Raw genomic sequence first — 16,210 nt, forward strand, 5'->3', positions numbered from 1 at the left:
CACTAATCAATGCTGCTTTTCTCCTAATATTGTGAAAACTGTTGGGGACTCAAATACCCATTTTCCTGCTGGCCACAGTTGTATAACATTGGAAAAATATTTCAAAACATAGTTTCACTTGCACCAACTGGTTTCATCATTTAGGATGCAAGTTGATCTAAAGTGTTGGTGGATGCCGTTGACCCCAGGTTCTAGTCCCTCCTATTGACTTCATTATATTTGGTACGTGGGTTGGTTTATTCTGTGGGTTAGTAGATAACATTACATGAGATAATATGCTGACACCAATGGCAAACTATCTTTGCCAATGGGTTTCACATGCATGCATGCAACACACATGCAGTACAATATAACACCATGTACTGTATATAGTGTATGAAGCCTAGTCTATTGTAACATATATCAAACGTATCCATTCATTATTTGTCACTGACAACAGCAAAGAAAATGAGTATTACTCCTAGAATTTCTTTAGACCAAACTTCTTACAGAAAACAAAGGACATGTTCGCTCCTGGACTCATAACCATCCATGTGTTTCAACTACTCCATAGAAATCCCATGAAAGCACTTAACTGTTATTTTATCTTGATATACTGTTATTAATATACAACATATTGCTGTGTTGTGTGATGTATCTGTCTCCTGCACTTTAATGCATGTTTTATGGCACATATTATGGATGTGTGTGAGAACAACTGAATAACAATGAAGTGTGTGAACCTGTCCGGGAGATGAAGAAAGAATGATTTATATGTGTGAGTTTTTTTTGTTGTGTAATTACATTCCTTCCCTGACTTTCCTGGTGAATAATTGGAGTAAAAACCTTCATTTCCCACGAGTACTCACTCTGACGAGAGCAGATTCAAGTCAAATCATTTTGATGACTTCTGGTTCTGGTGTGAATATCAGCAGGATGGGAAACATCTGTTTGTGGCTCACTTTAAATCGTACCCTCGCTCTCAGCAGGCCCTGGTCTTCCTCTTTATCTGACACTCTGAATACAAATGTTGATAAAGTTACAGTTATTTGAGTACTTTCTGAAACAACAGCACCAATTTTAATAAAAACACATGTACACAAAGAAACTCTCAGTTTCTTTGTGTACATGTATTTTAGCACTTTGAGATTGCTTTTGGCAATGAAAAGTGCTCTATAAATGAAATTTATTATTATTATTATTATTATGTAGAATTGTGTATATTTTATGTATCTTAATGATAATAATATTATCTTTAAACATCCATCCATTCTCTATACCGCTTACTGTGTTTGAGGCGGGGCTGTACTTATTTTTACAAACCCTTTGGGAAACAGTATCATTTGTGTATTAAAAGTCACTGTATATCACCACTGACAGACTTTGTCAATTCAGTTGATGAATAATAATACAGACATGTCTTCAACTTCAAAAACCTTTTATTTTCTTTTAAAGACAGAATTGCCCCAACAGAAATAACCAAATGGTAATTTCCCCCAATCCAATATTCTGCATCTCAGACCATGTCTTGTTTCAATCAAAGTGCTGCAGGTACCAGAGATATGTAAAAATGTTCAAAACATATGATGAAAGATGTTGTTTTTGTTTCCCTCCACCAATTCAACAAATACTACCTTTTTTTACTCTCTTTCAGGTGACATGTAATTGTTTCACCGTCAGTGACGGAGAGCTGCAAGAGATTGGAGTTGGGCTGTATCCGAGGTAAAACACACACACACACACACACACACACACACACACACACACATACACAAAGGGCATCACAACCAAAAGGCATCATTAATTTCAATCTAGCTCATAATCTTTGTTATACTGTGCCCCTGCCAGATCACCACATCCCAACAAACCCCACCCATCTTTTACCCACTCACTTTCAAAGCCCTCCACCACTCCCCTCACAATTTTACTGACAGCTCTTTGAAGTTCGAGAGAACAAAATAAGGCAAAATAACTAGACAATTAATGTTGACAGAAAATTCTGATGCTGCTTGGGGAAGGGTGGTGGGGATTGGTGTGGGGTGAACTGGTAGAGTTGCAGGTAGGCTGGGGTTGGTGCGGCAGATTAGATGGAGAAATATGGAGGTTTTACTCCAACTCTTATGTTATTCTTGTCTGGTATGAAGGAGTGAAACACACATACTGCGCAAGGTGGTGTGCACTATAATCCCCCTACTAAATCCTCGAGGTAGGAGTGGGGTAGGATTTGTTGCACATGCTGTTAGTGTTCCCACACGCACACACACACACACACACACACACACACACACACACACACACACACACACACACACACACAGAGTACAGGTATCTCAGCCAGTTCATCTGGCTGATGCTGAGATGTCAGATGGTCACAGTGGCTTTGCCAAAGCCCAGCAAAGCCACGAGTGTCTGTGTTAGTGTGTGAGTGGGATTCGTGTCGTAACTCATCCATAAATGATGGGCCCGTTCACAGGATGGTCCCATGCCTATTCATATTTTGGGTTGCCTAGCAACCGTAGGTTTGCTGAAAAGAGGGGTATTCCTGTTGCGGGGCTGCACCTCTGTCTCACCCCGTCAGTTAATTTTTCTCTCTATGCCGTACAACAAAACCATTTTTCTTTTAATAAATTTGACGACTTCCTCATTCTCCTCTAAACTTATCCTTTTCTCTGTGTCTATCTCTGCCTCTCATTCACTGCTAAATGGCCCATTGAAAATATGATGTAAAATCCGGTTCCTCTGAGGGCTTTAATAGACTCAAAACCATTTGCAGCTAGATCGATAACACACATCTTTTTTCACTTTTTGTAATCTACCCTAGCCATGTATTTCATATCACCACAGGGTGATTTAAACCCATGTGTAACTGCAGCCAAATCCTTACACGGATACACTGAAATGAAAAGAGAAAAATGAGGTTAGCCGACAATATGAAAAAAGACATGAGAGATCACAGGTTTTATGTTTTGCAGCATCTGTCTGTCTCAGGTAAGATAGTTTTATTAGTGTCAGCTTGACAGGAAACAGGTTGAGGGTTGTTTTTATTACACATGCATTTGTATTTTAATATGCAATGCAATTTGTTGAATACACATCAACCCTAACCCACACTGTCCTGAGAACAACTCTCATTAGACGACATGAGTGAAAAAGAGGGTTCACCATGGGTATGCAGGGGCGTCAAACATGAACGTCTTCACGCTTTCTGTGATGGCCTGAGACCTGTTCAGGATGTACCCAGCCTCTCGCCCTATGTCAGCTGGGATTGGCTCCAGCCTCCCCCACCCGCAACCCTCAAAGGATAAGCACTGGATGGATAGTGGATGGATGGATATTTATCCTTTTCTTAAACTAGAGAAATAACAGTCAACCCGGACAAAAATTCATAGACATGATGAGTCCAGTAGATAATAACGTGGACTCGGTCCCAAATAGTTTTACCCAACCATAGAAATGGCATGTGAAATTGATCAAATTAAGTGTTACACCTCTATATATCTTTTAATATATTTCTGTTCGAAGTTTTAGATTTAAATAATTTCTGTGTCATATAAAAACCTTGCACAATATTCAGGTGTAGTGCTGCTGCATTTGTACTGTACTTGGCTGTGTCTTCACACAGAATAACGACAGGAGGAAAAGTATTGAGGCTTTTTCCTCATTAAATATCAATTAAATTTAGGCACAATATGGTCCTGTACTGCCTGAACACTCACACACCCATGTGATATTTCACTCTCAGCCCTGCCATGTGCAAGCAGCACTTTAGTCGCAGTTAGTGTGAGCAGATATTGTTAATGTGAGATGTAGTTTGGTTAATTAATCTTATTAGTATGCTAACGAGCTGCTCTCCATCAGATAAAAACATTGTTTGGAGGGCTTGATTTCTAGTTGATATTCAACCTGCAATTTCTCCACCATAGAACAAAGCCAGGGGGTAACTGATGGTTGTACAAAGGCTACACGCACGCATGCACGCACGCACGCACGCACACACACACACACACACACACACACACACACATGCATGCACACACACTTTATCTCTTGCACCCATTCTTTTGCTTCATGAATATGATAAACAAGAGCACCATTAATAGAGGAGGTCATAAAAGCAGACAAACCTCTTCAGTATTTTTCAGCCATGTGTGCAGTGACAGTAAATGTCTTTTTACGGGTCATACAGGTCTTAAAATACTTTTATTATTCTATTCACAGCGTCAGCAAGCACAATTACCATCTCAGCATGAGAAAGATGCACATTATATACAGTCTTCACAATATGTTAAAATCACCTTTGCAATCACAATAGTAACATGCTTTTAGTTTTCAGTCTTACCTATAGCTCATGCAGTCTAATACAACGATCCTATATAATATATCCGACCTTAATAAAGGTTATAATGATGAGTTTTAGGTTGTTGGTTCAACCATATGATAATTTTCAATCATGCTTTGATGCCGAATACATTTGCGAGTGAATGAGTGGGAGGACGGGTTGGATGCATTGTAAAAATGGAAAATGAGTCAAAAGTCTTTGTTGTGACAGAAGTGGAGGTGGAGATTCCTGTTGTTTCCTGATTTATTAAAGTGTGTGTGTGAGAGAGTTAGACTGAAAGACTGATAGAAAGATATGATGAGTGACACTTGCTACGACAGAAGCAGAGTTCTCCCTTTGTCATTGTGTGCAGAGAATTACCACTTTGTATGTTTAACTTGTTTTTTGTTTTTTTCATTCAAGCACTCAGTCTTAATTTAAACATAGAGGATTCACATCATTGCCAGACGTTCTACAGCCTGGGCGTCCCTCAGCTGTTACAGTGCACTGGCTGATCTAATCTTGAGGGACATGTCTCCATCATCCTGTGTTTCTCTCTGGACCTTTTCACTGGTCTCAACGGCCTGGTCTCGGTGGTTCAGTGGCTCAGCAGGATGAGGCTCTTCTTGTGTTTTCCAAAAACAGTCGTCTCTGTCTTCTCTACTTATTCATCGTGCTGCAGATGTAGTGTGATACAAAAGGAACGCTTCAATAAATGAGAAGTGCTGATTTGTGTTCTTTTTTTTCTGAAGAGAAAAAGCTGCCAGTCGATGTGGTTTAAGGAATTTGAATAGAATTTGTTGGTTTCATTTGAAAATTAATCCTTTAATCAGAGATAATTTTCTCTCCTCTCCTTCTCCTCTCATCCTCATCTACTCTCGCATTTACCACTTTCTCTCTTCCCTGTTCCCCATTTATCTTTCCCTCCACCTACTTGACTTTGCTTCATTCCTCTTCCCCTCTCCTCTTTCTCTTCCCCTCTCTCTCTCTTTTCCCGTCACTACTCCCTCCTCTCACCATCTGACTCTCTCCCCCCTCCCACCCGTCGTCTTGTTTGCTCTCTCCCAGTCTATCTCTGTTGAACCACGACTGCAGGCCAAACTGTGTGATGGTGTTTGAGGGAACAAAGCTGCAGCTCAGAGCTGTTCGAGACATTAAACCTGAAGAGGAGGTATGAACACAAAAAAACACTGTGTATAGCTGTTTTATTGACAGTGATGTGGCCTTTGTCTTTGTGCCTATGTCCTTCAATATTTATCTGACTGTTTCTTATTCACCTTGCTGTTGACAAACACTGCCTAAGGCCACTTAACGATGCATTTCAGGTACATGGCCTCACTGTGACGTTATTTTCTGAATTATTTCGTACGAGTAATAATAAATGTTGATGGATCTGCACTCACCGTAATGGTAATTCAGAATTATTAAAACTGCAGCTAAATGAAATATCACTGCAACACAATCATGAAGATTTTTATGAAATTTTCCATACTTCATCCCTCCTGACTGTATGTAATGAGATGCATCCACGCCATCTGGACACACACACACACACACACACACACACACATTTTACTCTAAGTGCATCTCTTTTCTCCACACTCGGTTTACACAAATTCTCTATCAGAGCTGAACTGCAGTTAACTGTGATCAGCATTAAAGCAAATAGAGCAAGTTAATGTGTCAAAAAGGTTCAAATGAAATATAGTCAGGTAAATTTCATCTCAATTCTCTCGTTTCCAGCTCACTATAAGTTACATTGAGACGTTGTCCCTGACTGAAGATCGACAGAGACAACTGGAGGAACAGTACCATTTTACTTGCCACTGCCAGCGATGCGACTCTCAAGACAAAGTAAGATGAATACAAATGCACATTTTTATCCAATAATCAGCATAAGTGTTATAAAAATGTTTGTGTCAGTTTCTTATGGTTAGCATCCCATCAGTATTTCCTGCTATGGAGAATGGTAATGTCTCAAGACAACCCTGAGGCTCCAAATTATGTTACAATATTAGAATTTCACCTTAAAAAAAAATACTTTCACAAGTAATAAAAATTATCCCTGAGCTTTTTTTTTCCTCCTCAAGCTTGCTGTGCAAGCATTGCCTCATACTAGTGTTTTCATTGTAGACTGAATTCAGCAGAGCACGTACAATGATGTTGTCTTTGCACGTGTCTGAAATAAAACAACTGGATTGACACAGTTTTGCGTTTTACTGTACTAGTGTAGAAACGTCTGTGACATGTGCTGTCAAGCAGTTGGATTGTTGTGTGTATCACTGATATGTTGCAATATGAGAAACTGCAATAAAACCCTTTATTTAAGTGGTTTAAATTCCTTTTAGTGCTGTGATTGCGGTAGAGGAGCACCCCACATATCACTACCTCATAGTCATGATTACTACCTCGCACGTCTAGTTTTGTCTTAATATTTTTAATATTGCAAAAACTGTTCTTGTTTGTCAGCTAGAAACTCAAAGACATACACATTCTCTCTCGCTCTCTCGTTCACTCACTCACTCACTCACTCACTCAAACACACACACACGCACACACCTCTGCCACTGTTGGCTTAGGCAGTGTATTGATGCGTAACATGTTTCAGTGTACCCTTCCTTGTCCTCTCCTTCTTTTCCTCCTTCACTCCCACTTTCTGTCTTATCTCCTCTTCCTCTCTGTCACTCTGTCACGCTCCACCCCTCTCTCTCTCTCCCTCTCTTTCTGACCGCTTACTGAAAAATGGTTTTGTCTTTCTCCTGCAGTTTTCTTTGCCATCTATCTTAATCCACCCCAATCTTTCTTCTTCTAGTCTTTCTGTTCCTGTGTCTCACTGTCTCGCTCTGAACTTGTGTATTTTTATTTCCCTCTCTTGTCTTCCCTTTTTTTTCCTCTCTCTGCTTTTGTCCACTACTGTACCTTTGTTCTCCATATTGCACTTTAGTCTTACTCTACCACAAAAAACACAACATGTGTGTGAGAGAAGGTGAGAGAGGTCACTCAGTTGATGCTCTGGGACGATGGCTTTGATTTTATTCAACCTAACTTTGTTCTGCGCACACACGCACGCAAGCGCACGCTCACACACACACACACACACACACACACACACACACACACACACACACGCACTTTCTGTCATTCCCTGTCCCTCTCTTCAATCTTCAGATGATGATGGCAGCTGCTGGGCTGTGACCCAAAGTTGTCATGGCGACAGATGACTTTTGACATCAAATATTTGTGTGTTGTTGTGTGCATATACATTATGTGTTACTTAGTGTGTATGTCTGTCTTATTACTTACTATTTAGTTTTATTTAAAAATCTTACCTCAGGCATCTGAACATCTGTCTTGTTTAATTATTATTTAGGTTCTAAATGCAACTTAAATGCATTCACACGACGCCATAATCATAACCATGTCATAATGTGTGTTTGTGTGTGTGTGTGTGTGTGTGTGTGTGTGTGTGTGTGTGTGTGTGTGTGTGTGTGTGTGTGTGTGTGTGTGTGTGTGTGTGTGTGTGTGTGTGTGTGTGTGTGTGTGTGTGTGTGTGTGTGTGTGTGTGTGTGTGTGTCAATACTGATTTGTCACAAAAAAGACATGCACACACACACAGAGCAGACTTTAAATGTTGTAAAATAGACATGTATAGCGCTTGTATCATTTTTAAACACTTTTTTATTTCCAGTAGAAAATTCAAAGCATACAGGCCAAGTGTTTATGTTTGTTTTTGACATTAATGTCGACTTCCCTCTCTGTCCAGGACGGACTCATGCTGTCTGGTGAAGAAGCAACGTGGCGCCTTTTGAAGGAGGCTCTACCCAGACTGGAAGAGCAAAAAGCAGAGTCACGTATCCTTTACATCCAAGATCCACTATGTCCATCAGACACTAAGCACTGACATAATCCTTCATTTCCCTACTGAGGGGTGATGATTAAGAAAGCTGACGCTTCTCGACTATTATAATTTTCTTGCACATTATCTCTCTCCAAAATATAATTTTGTGCTTGAAAATGTTTTTTCCTGTCCTGCGTTTCTCAAGTTCAGGAAAGAGACACAAATATCAGTCAAGATGTGGTTTGAATGTTTTCATTTATATAAATCAAGTTATCAGAAAATAAAAATTATGCAGAAACACAAGTTTATTGTGGATATATGTGAAAGGTGTGTTTGAGTGATACTAATCATGCCAGATTTAATATTTCACTCATAGTCTTAGATCACAACTAAATGTGCAAATTTATAAAAATTAGCTTCATCTAGATGTATCTATGTGTCTTCTCAGAGGGAAGCTCAGACATTGACTTGCAGTTGATTTTGTAATTCAGAACCTCATTGATATTGAAATGAGGTGCAGTGAAATATGTGCTGTGCGTTCATGTACATAAATCTGACCGTTATGGACTGTAAAAAAGTTGCAACTAGATTTCCCTTCAGAGATACAGTATGAGTGCATCTGTATATCAATGTTGCTCCTCCTTAATTGACCTTCCAGGTTGGGAAGCTCTAATAAAAAGCTGCAGTCATTTTTTATCAACTGTTGGTGACGACTTGCCTGATGAAAATCTCTACAAGCTCAGATTGACAGACATGGCTTTAGATGCCTCTGTTCACCTGGGCCACTGGGAGGAAGCTGTGAGATATGGGGAGAAGACACTTCCTGTGTACAGGTGTGTGCGCGTGTGTGTGTGCGTGCGTGTGTGTGTGCGCGCGTGTAGATTTTTACTTCAAAATGATTTGGGCTGCTACTCAATCGTGATGGTTTCATACTCTTCAAACGTCTTCCAGATGGTATTTTATATTCTTTTCATTTAAACACTGAAAGGGGGAACAGCCGTATATATTTTACTTGCAGAGATTTAGGAGATGCATAGCAAAGTAGAGAGTGTAATGGGGAAAGGGTTTCCTAGAACAATATCATCAATTATCAGTCAGGAAAACATAAAATGGGTGCTTTGCTTTATTTCTGGGTTTGGAGAATGAGCAATAAAACAGTAAACAGTGCAATAGATTTGACTCCTTATACCTGAATTTCCCTTTGCTGACAGCAACCTAGATATTTGTCTTTAAATCTCTGGATGAGATTAAATATCAGTGTTAGCCAGCTGTCATTATTTGTTTTATGTCAATTAGTTAGGACCTAAAGAATTGATCTCGCTGTTGTTTTATTGCTTTTTCTTTTGCTATTGTGTGCTGGGAAAAATATATTTTGATGCTTCAATTGAATGAGCGAGATTGTGTGTGAGAGGCAAGGCTCTATTATTATTATATCTAAGCTGTGTTCACACACACACACACACACACACGACCATGTACTTCTATCGTAGTGAGGACACTAATTGGTAAGATGCATTGTGAAGGTGTGGCACAGACTGGCCACAATATCCTCACTTTCCCAAAATGTCCTAACTCCATTAGATCTGGTCTCAGAATGGCCCTCACAAAGAGGACAAGGACACACACACATACACACAGGAGGGACACGACAACACAGCCTATCAATAAATAACTAGACTCACAGTAGCAGAAAGAGAGAGATGGAGATGATAAGAAGGGGATTGAGAGTTGAGTTCAATGTCGGTTGAAAGAAACAGAGAGAAATGTGTCTCGAGGAAGTGGAGGCGAAACCAAAGTGAGGGATGGTTGTGGGGGTTTAGGGGAGGGAGCAGAGAGAGGATGGAAGTAAGCAGAAGATAAAAGAAAACGAGGGAGGGGCAGAAGAGTGTAGGAGAGGAGGGAAGTTGAGTGGCCAAAAATTCAGGAAGTAACATTACAACGATGAATATTAAGGAAGAGGGGAAAGATAATTGTGAAAAATAGGAAAACAGAGAAATGTGAAGTGGAACTGGACAAGAAATGGACTGGACAAATGTTCTGAGCTTTAGCTCGGCAAGGTTTGACAACAATAAAAGAGGAATAAAAGAGAAGGAGAGAAAATCGTTCAGGAGAAGCAAGTGAGCGAGTGGGAGCAGGATCTTCCATATTCATGTCCTATCTTCCTCTGGGCTCTTCAGATGGCATAAATGAAAGATAGCTGCAGGATTTCTCTATCTCTCACTCTCTCCTATCCTTCCCCTCATCCTGTATTCCTTTCTTCTCTCACTCTCTCTGCCGGCCTTTTTTGTCAGTTTCACTATTCAGTGTCTGATGTACAGAGAGGGCTCTTCCCTGCGCCTGTGTGCGTATGATGCACCTGCTGCGGGCTGAACACGCCGCACTGCACATATTTTTACCGCTATAGTCGTACTCACACATGCAAAAGTACATCAATGCGTGGACAAAAATGTATTCATAAAAACATGTAGATATATGTATCATATCACATTATTCAGTAACGTACAGTTTCATTCATTTAGTCATTTGTTTTTCCCTCAGAATAAACAAGCTTAGTTTTTATCTCTAGATGAAAGGGTGCATCGACAGTGGCCTCAGTAGACCAGTGACATGCTCCCGCAAATGTCAGTCTTTGTGAACCTGTTTGTGGTTTATATGTCCATAAGAAATGCAAAGCCCTGTTCAATTCATTTTTGTGTCATTTCATTCCTTAATTAGAAAGTACACAGTTAAGAGATGTAAGAGATGCAACAAAGGCCCCTGGCCAGTAATGAACCGGGGGACATCACAGCTCATTGTCTCTTTCCCAGATCTCCACCGTTATTACAGCACTGTTGTTTCCATTCTCTGGAGTAGATGACGGCAATTGTGGGAAATCACTAACAAAACAACTTAAAGGGGTACTTCAAAGAATTATTTTAGAAAATCCTAGGGTGTGTTGTTTGGTGTCTCACAAGGCAGACATTCAAAAAGATTGATTGTTCTTATTATGGACAAGAAAGGCAAAAAAGAAAAAAGAAGCTGGATCCTAAAACTCCCATAATGCATCCAAAAGCAAACCAATTTGTTCATAATTCATGCACTGGGATGTCAGCGGTAGTTAGAGCCTGTGCTTGGATTTCAAAATGTAATTTCTTCTTCAATAAAACATTTTCACATTGCAGTAAGGACAGGTGTGCATCCAGATCTGTGGATCAGGATCTGCCAAAAGGTGGCAAGGAAAGCTCAGAATTACCAGTTTGGAAAATGCCTTTTTTTATCTTAGCTTTTGTTGTGAAATTCAGGATAAATCAACTCTTCAATCCTCTCTATGTGAGATGGGAGCTTCGTTCTTCAGTCGATCTGCTCACAGATCAAAGATATATGAAACCTGGCATGAGGGGTCGCGAGCAGGCGTTCCTGTGGCTACAGGGACGGCTCTCCTGTAACGTAAGCATCTTCATAGGATCTCTGAAACCAACGTTTCCCTGGAGGAATGGTCAGATAAATAGTTAAACTATGAGTTATATCTTTTGTCTTAGCAACAGATGCACTGGGTGCTAAGTGAAAAATTACAGAACTTAAATTGCTTTTGCACTGTACAGAAAACAAAATACAGTTAGGGAGAATATCCACAGCTGATTTCCTGCACGTTTTCGTTCTCCTGCCTCGGTTTTCTACTTTGTGAAATAATCCATGTTTCACCCTCACAAACAGCAGCCTGTGGATCTTTTGTTCCAAACAAGAGCCTCATTAGTTTCACAGAATTTGCCTGGAAATTACACTTACATTTTTCCACAACTATTAATTATTCCTTCTTGCCCCCTCATTGCCGAGGGCTATGGCTTTCTAACCAGCTGCATACAGTACATTAGGACTTTTTCTCTTCAGTTTACTCCCGGGGGAAAAAGGAGGGCAGAATTCAGGAGAAACCAAGTTAATGAAATTATTTTAAGTGCTCTACGTGGCTCTATATGCAGAGAGGAAATATAATTGGAGTTTGGTCTTGATGGGAGTGTTTGCATGTCATGGCTGCTTGAATCACTTGGCCTGGTAATTAAATCAATATTGTAACTTGTTATTATTCATGGAGGACTAATGTTGTGGGTTTAGTCTTTGAACTTCCTATTTAATGATTCAATTTTAACCTCAGGATCAGGAACCGCCTCTGTAATTGCCAGGCCCGTCAGTCAGTAGGTCGGTTTGGCTCAAAGGTTCGAACAAATGGGCTATTAGCATTGTGTGTGAAAACTGCTGGAAAATTATCAAAGAAGCTACAGACGTTTAAACTACTCTGGTTGTGGCCACGACAAGTTCATTAACTTTGATTCCACTCGAATCAGAAGGACAGTTGTTCGATTTAATGGTAAAAAAAACTTTTAACCTGAGAAAGTAGCTGTTTCAGTCCATGAAGAAAAATAATGAATGAAAACGCTCTGTTAATAACAGACGCGGGGCAGTTTCTGTTTACGGCTGATTGACCTGAGAGCATGTTGAACCCTCTTGTGGTTTGTTTTCTCTTGAGACGTCTGACAAATACACCAGAATATAGAGGGTGAAGTGGATTCAAATTGACCTTACCTTTGTGTGCGTGCACGCTCATACATCAGTGCCGCGGTGTGTTCATCTGTCTGAGAGAGGGACTGCACGAGGCCAGACATTCAAATGAGGTGGGAGAATGAAAATGGAGAAGTGTTTATGCTTCGTCAGCGAGCACTTACAGCGGTTATGTAAAATGAAGAAAAAAACAAACTGTGTGTAAACAAGAGAGAACAGGGGAAGAGAGGGACGACTTACAAGGGCACGGGAGGTAAAGTGGAGACGAGGAGTGAATGGAGAGCAGCAGAGGCGAGACGACAGCGTCCGACTGACTGACTGATATCACCAACTTTAATCCCTGCAGTTAACGGGGAAGAAAACGCAAACAGGCAGGCGATGAGCAGAGGAGATGTGGAATAGGAAATGGAAGGAGAGATTAGAGGAGGGGGATAGGGAGAAGAAAAGAGGATAAATGACACGAGGAGTTGGATAAATGAGTGTTTTGAGAACCCCAGTGTTTACCAACAACAAAGCTGCTTCCAGAGCGTCCCTGGTGTGTATTCATCTCGACGTCTCAGTTCTTTGTGCATTCGGGCTGGTGGCACGTGTTCGTCTGAACCTTTAATATATTTATGTAGCCTGTGCTGTAAGTGCAAAGGTCATTCAGATTTTGTTGCTTTTTGTCCTGATCATTTAACAGAAAACCAGATCTTTACTCTTGCGAGGTCTCAGGAGGGATGCTGCGGCTTTCTATACATTTTTTTGTAAACTTCCTCATATGTTTTATGTAAAATATGTAACAGGGCTTTAGATATGATCCATCCTGGTGTGTAGAGCTAGAGGCAGAGTTGTTTCTGCATTTTTGGCAGTAAGTCATGATGAATACTAAATGAAAGCTAATGTCTGGGCTACCTTGCTTAGCCTGCCGACACCTCATGACATGGACCTGTAGCAGAAAAAAAAAGCTTGATGCATCAATTATGGATTACAAACTAATCCCATTATGAAGGCATATATGAAAGTTTTTTGATGTTTTCATTAGGTTATGATATACAAGTCTATATTTGGTGGTAGCAATTTGATCAAAAGTGTATAGCATTCATCAGCAACTGTGAATGGGAATTAGAATTGCATTAGCAATACATATTGCTAAATTCCGACTGCACGACTTTCAAGATATTCGGATCGCTGGCAGTTGACATGACCTGCTGTCATGTATATGAATGTCTTGTAGTGTGAACAAGGCTTAATGGGATACAAGAAGAACAACAACATATCTGCGTAAAAGTTATGGTCGAGCAGCAACACCGCGTTGATCCAAACATGATATTTCCCACGTCGCTGATCCCCTTTCTGTTTTCATCTTCTCTCTCTGTCCTTGCTAAAGACAATACTACCCCGATCCCCACCCAGTCCACGGAGTCCAGCTGATGAGAGTTGGAAAGCTGCAGCATTACCTGGAACACATCGCGGATGCTTTGGACACGTTCAAACAGGTGTGAGGGAGGAACATACTCTCGTGTTTTAGCAAAAGCAGGGATGACAGCTAAGACACTGTATTTGTGTTATTATTTCTCCTTTCACAGGCCTTTCAAATCATAAAGCTCACGCATGGTGACGATCACCCATTGACTGCGGATCTGTTGATGAAGATGGAAGAATGTCGCAGTGAGCTGGATCAGAAGTCATCCAGCAGTCACTGACCCACCAGTACAACTTTACATCTTAATTTAATGTGCGGATTTTACCTGCTCTTCTAGTGTTGGAAATGCATTCAATAACTTCCATCATCAAATTTCTGATAAATAAAAATGAACTTTTGACACATTGATATTTAGCCCATTTCTGCCATGTTGGTTTGTGGCCTGTGATTCCATGTTTAGCTTCACTGCCTGTGTGAAGTTTATGGACATACAAAGAAAAATATCCTTTTAAATTCCCCTAATCTGTCTGTGTGGGAGAGAGAGGGAGTCTGTAGTCCCTTGTCTCCTGTGTGTAATCTGTAGACTCCATCGTGATGAATGATCTCATGGCCATTGTGTGTGTGTGTGTGTGTGTGTGTGTGTGTGTGTGTGTGTGTGTGTGTGTGTGTGTGTGTGTGTGTGTGTGTGTGTGTGTGTGTGTGTGTGTGTGTGTGTGTGTGTGTGTTGTTTCAGTTAAGTCAGCTTTTCAAAACATCCTCTATATACATATTCATCACACACACTTCCCACGTTAATCCCTGTTTTTGTGTGTTACTCTGTCAGTATGTGACCTCCAAGTTAAGCCCAGAGTGCGTCTGTGATGGAATGTGCTTATTGGTCTCTCTCTCTCTCTCTCTCTCTCTCTCTCTCTCTCTCTCTCTCTCTCTCTCTCTCTCTCTCTCTCTCACACACACACGCAGATGCTTGTTTTACATTAGTTGTGAAATAGCCCCTCACCATATCCTAAACCATGACTCATAAATAAACGCCTTAATCCCAAACCTTATCCAAAAACTAGCTTTAACCTTCAAACAGCCCTGCAGAGTAGTGAGGAGTGTCCTCAAAAAATATCCCACACATATACACACTTCCCATGTTAATCCCAAAACTTTAGCATTTGCAAACTGATAACAGCACTTCCTCTGAGAGTGAAACCCTGTGTGTGTGTTTCTGTGGATTCGAGTGACATTATGTTTGCTTAAAGGTTACAAATAGGTTTTGCATTTGTGACACTTTTGCTCTCTCAGTATTGCGGCAGTCGACATGTTAAAAACCTCAAATCCCTTATCGGTAATGGATTAGTCAGCTGTTCAGTGTTATTCAGCATTCAAATACAGACCAAAATCTTTATTATTTACAATAATTACAGAAACTATAGCCGCAACCGGAAGTTGTTTTGATTCTTTTTTCCCTGCTATTCAATTGAATTCAAAATTATTTTTTATTTGTACAGCGCCAAATCACAAAATTGCATTGACTCAATGCACTAAGGTCCAGAATTCACAATATCGCAGAGAAAACCTAACAGTTCCCACACGATGTGCTTTGTAGAAAAAGAGAAAAAGCTCAAGTTCACCGTGTCTTGAGCAGATTGAATAGATCAATGTGAAGACTGAATGAAGACGTGCAGTCGTGACTCTAGTAAACTGAATGGCCAGTGAGGAGTGATGTGCACTGCACTGCTCTGCCTGCCTCCATTACTCACTTCATTGACTCTCACTCTCTCTCCTTCTCCTCATAACAGCCATCAGATTAGATTTACCATCGCTTAATCACGACTGTGTGCCGCTCTCCCTCTCTGTCACTCAACCCCCCCCCCCTCCATTCTCTGTCTCTCTCACACCCCAAAGGCATTCGAATTGAACTCACTATGTCTCGTCTCTGTTTGAATGTTCTCTCCCCTATTTTCTCACTCTGCACCATCTCCCCCTTCTCTCTGTGCTACACCTTCACCCATATCTCCTCTCCATTCTTATCCAAATCCAAGTTCAACCCCACCACTACATTTATAGACACTATAGGGTAGATCCTCATTCCTCCTTGATTGACAGGCCTCACTAGATCCAAGTTTTTCTAATTCTTTAGGTTTCTTAACAT

The 16,210-nt window shown here is 40.6% G+C and overlaps 1 protein-coding gene across 2 annotated transcripts in view; it reads left to right on the forward strand.

Moving 5' to 3' along the window:
• Positions 1-14,481, forward strand: part of smyd3 (SET and MYND domain containing 3) — a 61,789-nt gene extending 47,308 nt beyond the window's left edge. For both annotated transcript variants that reach the window (XM_035628983.1, XM_035628984.1), the window contains exons 6-12: positions 1,634-1,701; positions 5,366-5,468; positions 6,041-6,151; positions 8,061-8,148; positions 8,794-8,968; positions 14,038-14,146; positions 14,237-14,481. In XM_035628983.1, the coding sequence (XP_035484876.1) occupies positions 1,634-1,701; positions 5,366-5,468; positions 6,041-6,151; positions 8,061-8,148; positions 8,794-8,968; positions 14,038-14,146; positions 14,237-14,353 (771 nt within the window). In that variant the 3' untranslated portion in view covers positions 14,354-14,481. The remainder of the gene's footprint in view (positions 1-1,633; positions 1,702-5,365; positions 5,469-6,040; positions 6,152-8,060; positions 8,149-8,793; positions 8,969-14,037; positions 14,147-14,236) is intronic.
• The last annotated feature ends 1,729 nt before the right edge of the window (positions 14,482-16,210 follow it).

This window comes from Scophthalmus maximus, chromosome 4 (genome assembly GCF_022379125.1).
Source record: "Scophthalmus maximus strain ysfricsl-2021 chromosome 4, ASM2237912v1, whole genome shotgun sequence".
In the NCBI taxonomy this organism is placed as follows: domain Eukaryota; kingdom Metazoa; phylum Chordata; class Actinopteri; order Pleuronectiformes; family Scophthalmidae; genus Scophthalmus; species Scophthalmus maximus.